This window comes from Lytechinus pictus, chromosome 6, assembly GCF_037042905.1.
Source record: "Lytechinus pictus isolate F3 Inbred chromosome 6, Lp3.0, whole genome shotgun sequence".
In the NCBI taxonomy this organism is placed as follows: domain Eukaryota; kingdom Metazoa; phylum Echinodermata; class Echinoidea; order Temnopleuroida; family Toxopneustidae; genus Lytechinus; species Lytechinus pictus.
Window position 1 is genome coordinate 21837824 of NC_087250.1, and position 10029 is coordinate 21847852.

General features: G+C 37.5%; 1 protein-coding gene across 1 annotated transcript; it reads right to left on the reverse strand.

Moving 5' to 3' along the window:
- Positions 1–304: 304 nt before the first annotated feature.
- On the reverse strand, positions 305–9009 carry LOC129263138 (monocarboxylate transporter 6-like). Its single transcript, XM_064100477.1, has 5 exons — positions 8811–9009; positions 8161–8301; positions 3109–3258; positions 824–1714; positions 305–436 (listed from the first exon to the last, which is right to left on the reverse strand). Exons 1-5 carry the CDS (start codon positions 9007–9009, stop codon positions 306–308), a joined length of 1512 nt encoding a protein of 503 aa, XP_063956547.1. The 3' UTR covers position 305.
- Positions 9010–10029: the final 1020 nt, after the last annotated feature.

A 10029-nucleotide genomic window follows, 5' to 3' on the forward strand; every position in this document is an offset into this window, starting at 1 on the left:
TCGCGCAAATTGGACTCTAAACACGAAGTGTTGGGGCAAAAAGGACATCCTTTATAAAACATTTTAATTTTAATTTATCATCCCCGCAAATTCGACCCTAAACACGTAATTGTCCTAGCGAAATAGATACCCTTTTTTCATTATTTTTGTGTTTTTGACACCCTTATCACGTTACGTACGTAACGTGCCCTATCGTGAAAAAGACATCCTTTTTACGTGTTTTTTTGGTCGCGCATGGTATCCACTCGTCAATGTAAGTGGCCCCCCGGGCGTCCAATCTGGATGACTGTGCGTAAAGTGAATTGTCAATCAATGCTGTGTTGCTGCCACTTGTCTATGATTATTGGAGTAAGCATTAGACAGAAGACAAGGCCATCAACCGCCGCGATGAACATGAAGGAAGCGTTAAAGGTTCCTGACACATCTGCAATAAAACCTGTATGCAAAAATCAACAGTAGAATATTGTTTATCGACACAATAAACACTCACCAATCTTAAATGACTTTCAATACCCAAAAGGTCGCAAAAAAGTGTTGGTATATTAAGTGGCTTGACAAAGGAACATCAGTCTTGTTCTGTTATACATTCATCTTCGACCGTCATTATCAGCATCATTATTATTATTAATATTATCATCACCATCCTGATCACCATCATCATCATAATCGTCAGCATTTTAATTACTTATCAGTGATTTTATCGACAATTATCTGCAGTTAGGACTTGACGTCTTGCACTTCTACTAACGGACGAGATCTAATAAGTACATCCACTATTAGATGTGTAAATGAAAATGCTCTAACTGAATCTGGCGGTTCTTACCAGAAAATGAAGATCCGAGAAAAGTTCCGACTCCCAACACAATCTCATACGAGGCTAGTATAACTGGAAAGTGTGAACGATGAGCCCTCTCTTTACAAATCACCAATAGGAGAACGTTCCTCTCGGCAATCGTCAGTGACGTAATGAATGACGTCACAATCATCACAGCAAGTTCAGGAACAAAGGTATCTACAAGAAGCGATATGATGTTGAGTAAAGTTAGGAAAAGAAATAAGCATTTGCCATTGAATAGTTTGGAACCAATAAGCATTCCACTGGAACAACGGCCGATAAAGGCTGCAGTAGCCACTGAGTAAGCAATGTATAACGCCCTGGATGTAGGTTTCCCGATCAATGCCACTGCACGTGGGATGAGGAAGGAGTACCAACCACCATTTAGAATGGCGTACACCAGACCAAGGAACATCAGAAGGACCATCATACGATCTTGATTGTAGATGGAGTCCTTGATGATTCGGCATCCAGTGGCGTAAAGCTCGGAACAAATCGATTGACCTTTTTTGCAACGCCCTTTTCCACTATGCACATTATTCATGTTCGAAACGTCTTCATCCCGTTTACCAGTGGATGACCCCAGTATTAAAGCTGTATCTTCGCTTGCCTCTGCACTGAATTCCCCAAGCGGGACGCCCTCTACGTTGAGACCCACCATCAAGGCCAAAGGTATAAGGTGTGCCATGATGCCTGCGATGATCAATAAAGACCCTCTCCAGCCATATATTCCCATCAGGTAGTCAGCAAGTAGAGGGACAAGGGCCATCCCGAAGGCATATCCTGATTTGCCAATTCCGTAAAAGATCCCGAAGGCTTCACCAGATTGATTGCTCAAGGTGATAACGAGCGAGATCGACAGAATGTTGGCACCGAGTCCTGCAAGAGACAAATATATACAATAACGTGACGTTATTTCTTTAATCCCTACTCAGGCAGCGAATGGGATCTGATAATGGGCTTATTTCCGATTGGTATAATTCCAATTCGTCTAATTCCCAACTCGTCTACTATTATTTGTTCTACCATCGGTTCGTCCACTATTTACATGGTCCGAATGCCATTTCGTTTACTCATCATTTCGTCTAATAACCAGTTTCTCCGATAGCCATTTAGTCTAATTGGACTAAGTCTTCATTGGGGGAAATGAATGGAAAATGGGTATTATACCTACTGGTTTATAAAACGAAATGGTCATAGACGAACTGGTGATTAGACGAAATGATGTTTATATGACCAAAATGGTCGATAGATGAAATGTTGATGGGCGGAATGGCACTAGAACAAATGAAAGTAGACCACGTGATTAGTGGACGAGTTGGCAATATACGAATCGGCAGTTTACCGCTTTACCAGATGATGTCCCAATTATTGTTTGAAGAAAAGAGAAATAGGACTTGTATTAGGTTAAGTCTCTTTTCTGAAGTTGTTAATTTAGTACATTCAGTATGTTTATGAAACATGGACCAGTAATCGTTTATCATTTACAAATTTAAATTGTTCTTGTACCACGACCCCTTTTGTTGGAATAAAGTGCTAGACTGTACATACCAAATAAAAAAATTTGCTCACTGGATCGTCTTTTAAACGTAATTGTAGTATAATTTTTTTTCTCTGCATGGATATCAATAGAATGTATATAAACGGCTTTCTCAAAGACAAATATTGGATTATCTGTTTGTTTTTATTTTTCTTGATCTTTTTCTTCTAATTAAAAACTCAATAAGTTAATTATTTTGGGACCAGCGTGTGATAAGCCCTTGGCATTTTCTAGTTCCCTCATACCCTCACTTATTATGTTCTTTCTATTGTGTGAATGTTGAAATTTTTATTTCTAAATTTGTTCGTAAATTTCGTATGTATTGATATTATTTATTGAAACTAATTAAACTTAAAATAATTGAATAAAATAAATAATGGAATAATCTGTTTATTTTCATCGTCGTCACCATCATCGCCATTACCACCAGGTGACACGACATTTGCTCCTGCGATTATTGCTTAATTCCGTCTAAGATGTAGGGTAGGGGTTAGGGTTGCAATAGGGTTTCATTTAATAGCTTTAGGGTTAGGTTTGGGGTAGATTATAGTGTTAAACCCAGGGTTGAAGTTGGTCATTCGATTTATGTGTGAAATTTAGAGCGAAGCAGTTGTTACCGGAGCAAATATCATAGAACCAACCATCACCACTACATGTCATCACCACCTATGATATTTTTTTACAACATTATAATAATGATATACTTTATTGCTATCATTGAAACATTCCATACCGGCGACAGAAAGACACAGGCCTAATTGAACGCAGTTGGTAATTAACGATGCGAGCAAGAGCCCCGTTGTTGCTAACATTGCACCAGCCATCACGAGACACCTTCGAAATCCGCCGCGGAGTCTTTGGTAAAGGTATTCTACCATTGGTCCTGTGAAATACAATGATTGTATTTTAGATTTAAACAGTTAATGATTTGAATGATAGTTATGGAAAGAGTATAGAGTGGCTGATTAGTATCAGCAGAAGCACCAGTAACATGCAACAATAGTTGTTACACATGTATAGTGGTGGACCCCGGAAGCGAATTTAAAGGGGTGCCAGGAGTATCCCCCCCCCCCTCAAAAAAAAGAAAGGGAAACGAAGATAAAAAAGGGGGAAATAAATAAGACGAAGAGAAGGAGAAGGGAAAAGGAGAGAGAGAAAAGAACCGAAGTAAGGGGAAAGAAAAGGAAAGGAAAAATAAAGGGAAAGGGAGAAGAAAGAAAGGATCAGAAAGAGAAAAGAAGATGATGAAAAGGAGGGGAGGCCAAAGACAATTGACAACGGGAAGTGAAAAAGTGCAAGGTTCAGAAGGAAAATTGTAGATAAATAAAAGGGACAGAAAGAGAAAGAAAGAGATGGAAGATAAATCAAGAGAGTGAGAGGAAAGGAGAGTGATAAGGAGAAAGAGAGATAGAGAGAGGGGGGGGGGGTGAAGGGAATGCGAAATAATAGAACTATAGAACACCTTAAAAATAAGAATACAAAATCGTATTCAGATATAGCGTTCAAATATATCGACAGAATTGCTGTTTTGCGTATAGAAGAGGGACACCATACAAGATATATTAATGATTAATAACAGTATCATTTTTATATGAATGCCTATAGTACAAGAGAAACGAAAATGGGGGGGGGGGGGTTGGAGACAAACCGCCCTTTCACACGGTAAAAAAAATCGTAATTTGAATGATTGCAGTGAAAAATAAGGCTAATGACGAATACTTAGCACGTGTGAAACCATACTAGAACATGATTAGAACCACGAATGCCTGCAATATTAAAAAAGAGAAGATCACTATCAGTGTAGTAAAATAACGCGAAATCGTCATTACGGTGTAGCGTTAATTTCGGTGAAAGTTACGTAATCTTCGCACACCGAATTCGCATAGCGGCAGCATGGTCGAGTGATTTTTGTAGCCTGTTAATAGTCGTTTCGCGCGTATTTGACACAGAAGCTTGCACCGTGCGATGATGCACACAGCACCCGCGTTCTTGACCGAAGAGCCGACCCAACATGCTCAATGAACTTACACACAAACTAAGGCCTATACCTCAGGTATCTTCCCTTGCATGCACACACCAAACCCCATCTCCCTGGTATACACATGATACATGTAATGATAAGCATGATAAGAGAGAATTGAGAGGAATGAGGGAAATTGTTCTCTGACCATCGTAATCATTGTGAATGTAGGCCTACAAAACATGCATTTTAACTGACTATACGGGACCAACCAGCCAGTATACCAGTTAAAATAGTCACCGTTTCCCCCTTTTCTGCACTTAACAGTCATTATAAAGCCAAAGGAAAAAATAAGGGATATTATGATTCATGTGATATTGGACAAGTCATGTAAGTTTTATAATTTCATCATGTTTCTGTTTTGTAATTGATGATCCTGATAATTCCTTCACTGTGTCAGTGAACTGCATCAAGGACACATCATTTTTATATAGTTTTTAATGGTTTTTATTGTACATGTCAATCTTATGCTCCCGTTGATATCACCTCTGAATATTAATACTAACGCAAATAACCTTCAATATCACTGTAGTAGTACGACGTTGTGTGCATACCAGTACACTACGCCGGTGTAGAATGAAAGTTCACATATCGGATACAAAAGTTTACGTGAATGACGGCTGTCATAAACGCCTACCAGACGTTTTATTCAGCTTTGCAAAACTGATGTACATGTTCTTTTGCTAATTTATAACAAAATGGCACGGTAAAAATCTAATCGGCATGGATAGATCGGATGCTAATAAAGTTGAAAAACAAAGTATCGTAGTTTGCGGAAATCCTTTTGTTTTGGGACAAATCGCCGGGAAGGGAAAGAAGGGGGAAGAGCTCGTGGAATCGTTCGCTCTCGCTTGTTTCTCATAGGGTTTGCGTGCAAATATCTGTGAACCGTTGGCAATGTGCAGTGCTCTCGCTGTTATCGATTCACTGTGGTGACCTCATTTTATGACATGTTTGCGTAATGACGATTTCGCGTGATTTTACTACACTGACTATAGGAGGAGAAAAATAAATGAATCCTAAATTGTACATACAATTGTAACGTCAGCATTTTGATATTTTCAAAAAATAATTTCACGATACTTTTCACCCTTTCTCACGGTAAAAAAAGTAATTTGAATGATGATTCCAGTGAAAAATATAGGTAAACGACGAATTTTTGCACGTGTGAAAACAAATAAAGAATTAAAATTCTACCCCTGAGGTGAATTTCAGTTAAGTTTTACTCAAATTACGGTACGAATTTTCCGTGTGAAAGGTCCGATGATTCTAAAGACGAATTGCAATCATCATTACAATGATGATTCAAGATTCACGTGTGAAAAGGCCCTAAGTCTGATTTCGAGTATTACGTGAAGATACATTTATTTATACCCGATATAATTTATTGGCGCGAGTGTACCAGTAGGAATTGGATGACTCCCTCAACAGTGCTTCAAAATCGACCAATCCACTAATTTAGAACAAAGTGGGATAAGCATGAATTCAGCATAATTACCGAGAATCATTAACTCATTCTCATTTTACTCATTTTACTACCATCTGTTGAAATTGGAGAGTATTTTATCCTCTAGCCTTATAATTACATGGTCTAAAGATACATATATATATATATATATATATATATATATATATATGTAGTTAAAGATATATATATATATACATCCGATTTTGATAAAATTCTCAGCACTATGCTTGTATGATTTTGTTTTCTTTATTGATTCAAATCAACATTTTTCCGATGTTGACTTGATCTTTCATGAGTTGTTTGTTCGGCAAAAATTTGCTTTAAATTGAAATTGAAATTGAAACTTTATTTACCACAATCTTCATAAAAAACATACAAATCAAGAAGTATAAATATATCAATAAAATACATTATAACACAAGTGAGTATATTTAAGAATAGTGGGAGGATCACTGAAAACTTACAAAGAACTTGTAAATTAGTGATCCTGAAATTAACACAAAACAACACAATTGAAAAACAAATGCAGTGAGAAAATACAGAACAAACACACACAACATGTATACAATTGTATCTATATCAGTATTACTTTTAGTATTAGACTTTCTGCATGAAATGTATTTTTAAATGTCTTTTAAAGCTTTAAAGGGTTTTGCACTGCTTGATATTTTGAGGGAACTTATTCCAAATAATAGGACCCCTACATAAAAATATGTTGTTTGAGAAAGAATAATGACCATTATATTGCACGAGCATCAGCTGAATTTCTAGTATTATATGTACATATATATACTGATTTATATAGCGCAGAAACTATGTGCATATATTCTACTGAGCTGCAATTAAGAGCTGGTGAAATGCTTGAGAACAAATTTAGAAAAGGGGGTAAAGAAATGTATGGGAATTATTTGAACAGATAGGTTTTTAGTTTAAGTTTGAACATTTCTACTGATGGACAGGATCTTATTACATACGGCAAAGCATTCCATAATTTTGGGGCTACACAGGCACAAGCACGATCTCCCAAAGTTATCTTTGTATTATGAGTGGGGATATGAAGGAGCAAATTATCATGAGAACTGCGCAGGTTAATTGTGAGAGTGTCTGTGAGCTTTTCTTTGTAAAAGCTCCGAAATATAACTGGGGGCTTGGCCACTTAGTGCCTTGTATACGATTAACAAAATCTTGAGAGATATTCGTTGGCGAACTGGAAGCCAGTGCAGATCTTTTAAGACAGGGGTGATCCTTGAAAATCTAGATTGACTACAAATCAGCCGTGCACATGCGTTCTGTACTCGCTGAAGACGCCCAATTTGAGACGAGGGGAGCCCATACAGCAAACTGTTACGATAATCTACCTTACTAATAATGCATGCATGGACAATTGTTTTCATGCTTTCATTGTCAAAGTATTTTCGTATACGTCTGAGGTTGTATATCATATGAAATGAAGATTTACACACATTGGTAATATGTGCTTCCATATTCAATTGCGAGTCAAAAAATACTCCAAGATTTCATACATTAGAATCTGGTTCTATGACTGAACTGCCAACTGATATCCCGTCAAAATCTAGCTTATTCAGTTGTTTAGATGTGCCGGTAACTAGCAATTCTGTTTTACTGTCATTTAGCATAAGTTTGTTATGCAACATCCATTCATGTATGTACCCAACACAATCTTCTAGAAGAGAGATGCTCTGCTGCTGAGCAAGCAAGTCTGACGTAAAAGACAGATAGACCTGTGTGTCATCTGCGTAGCAGTGACAAGATACTTGAGGAAATATACTATGTATATTTGTAATGAGATGACTTGTGTATAAAGTGAACAGTAGAGGGCCGAGACGGGACCCTTGCGGGACTCCGAAAGGTACTGGGAAAATTTCAGAAACAGTTTCATCAATTTGGATCCGCTGACATCTGTCAGTTAAATATGATTCTATCCAGTCAAGTACTACACCCTTAATACCAAAGTATTTGTTTAGTGCATGCAATAGGTTAGTATGATCTAATAAGATCTAATAAAAGTAATAAGGTGACTTTCTTATCATCCATAGCCATGAGAATATCACTCTTAATTCTTAACAGTGTGGTTTCAGTACTGTGATACTGTCTGTAGGCTGACTGATTAATTGGAAGAAGAGAGTTGCGGTCAAGGTGATTCATTATTTGCGTATATGCAGCACCTTCCACGAGCTTCGATACATACTTCAGATTACTTACAGGCCGAAGATTACAGAATTTTGTTTCCAAACAGGTTTTTTTCAGAGCGGTTTTCCATAGCGAAGGAAAATTACCAGATGACAATGAAAGATTAATTAGAGATGTGATGGTGGGAATCAGTGTGTCCGTACACTGTAAAAGAATCTTTGTGGGCATTGGGTCCGATGCACACGAGTTTTTGCTGTACTTGGTTATCAGTTTATTAACATCATGTTCTGAAAGAAGAGTAAAGTTAATAAAGTCAGGTACATCATGGGAGGAAACCTGAAGGTAATCTATCCGTGGATTGCTACTTGCATTCAATCTTGACTCAATATTTTCATGGATCTGTATTACTTTGTTCTGAAAAAAATTGCCTAAATCATCCACAAAGCCCTGTTTGTCAAGAATGCATGGTATTACAGGTTGCTTATTAGCAATATTCAACAGAGACTTCACAACACGAAATAACTGTTTTTGATCAACTTTGTTTTCCATAATTAAATCATTGTGATTGCGCAGTGACTTATACCTGTTCCAATCGCTCTCCGTCCTAGATTTTGACCAACGCTTTTCAGCTTTCCTTTTCTGTATTTTTGAAATCCTTACATTATCAGTGAACCAAGGCACTTGAGTTCGCAGAACAACTTTTTTAGTTACGACAGGTGCATGTTTATCTAAGATACTATTTAGTGTAATGAGACCAATTCCTCAAGATCACAAGGTGTATGTTTGCAAAGATTACTATCAGCTATATCAAGCTTCATCGCATCAATATCAATTACTCCAAGCCTACGGAATGACATTACTTTAGAAGGCAGTGGAGGTTTGTACGGAAGCTTAGACGTGCCCCCAGAAGACAAGATGAGAAGACGAGAAAAAGAGCCAAGATGACAAGAAGACGAGGAAAGAAGACAAGAATACGAGATCCTCAATCTTGTCATGTCGATTTATTTAGGATGAGAAGGCGAGATGACAAGATCCATTATCTCGACATGTTGACTTATTTTGGATGAGAAGATGAGAAGACAAGATCATCAATCTCGTCAAGTCGACTTATTTAGGATGAGAAGGCGAGATGACAAGATCCATTATCTCGACATGTCGACTTATTTAGGATGAGAAGGCGAGATGACAAGATCCATTATCTCGACATGTCGACTTATTTAGGATGAGAAGGCGAGATGACAAGATTCATTATCTCGACATGTGGACTTATTTAGGATGAGAAGATGAGAAGACAAGATCATCAATCTCGTCAAGTCGACTTCGTCAGGACGAGAAGGTAAGAAGACAAGATCCTCAATCTCGTCAAGTCGACTTATTTAGGATGAGAAGACAAGAAGACAAGATCCTCAATCTCGTCAAGTCGACTTATTTAGGATGAGAAGACAAGAAGACAAGATCCTCAATCTCGTCAAGTCGACATGTTTAGGACAAGAAGATAAGAAAACAAGATACAGAATCTCATCAAGTCGACTTATTTAGGATGTGAAGATGAGAAGACAAGATCCTCAATCTCGTCAAGTCAACTTATTAAGGATGCGAAGATGAGAAGACAAGATCATCGCGCTGGAGTTATCGACCAATAACGCCCGACCAATAAGGATTTTGAAGATAGCGGACTATAAATCATTATATTTTGCGTACAGTGTCTACAAAAGCACGAACTGAAATTGAAATTATATTAAAAGATATCAATTATCTATTGAAGTTAAAACTAAAAAACTTATAAACATCTATTAACCATTAGTAATAATATAAGAATAATAAAACTCTCAGTGCAGATTGGTGGTTGCGGGAGCGAGCCAGATTAGGGGCGCGCATGGATGACAACGTAACAAAAAATGTGATTTTCCTTTTTTTTTAATCTTTATATGCCCACAATGCAAAAACAAGGATAAAAAACACCTAGAACATGGCCCATCAGTTGGAGTAAATAGTGTGTGTGTTTGGATGGGGGA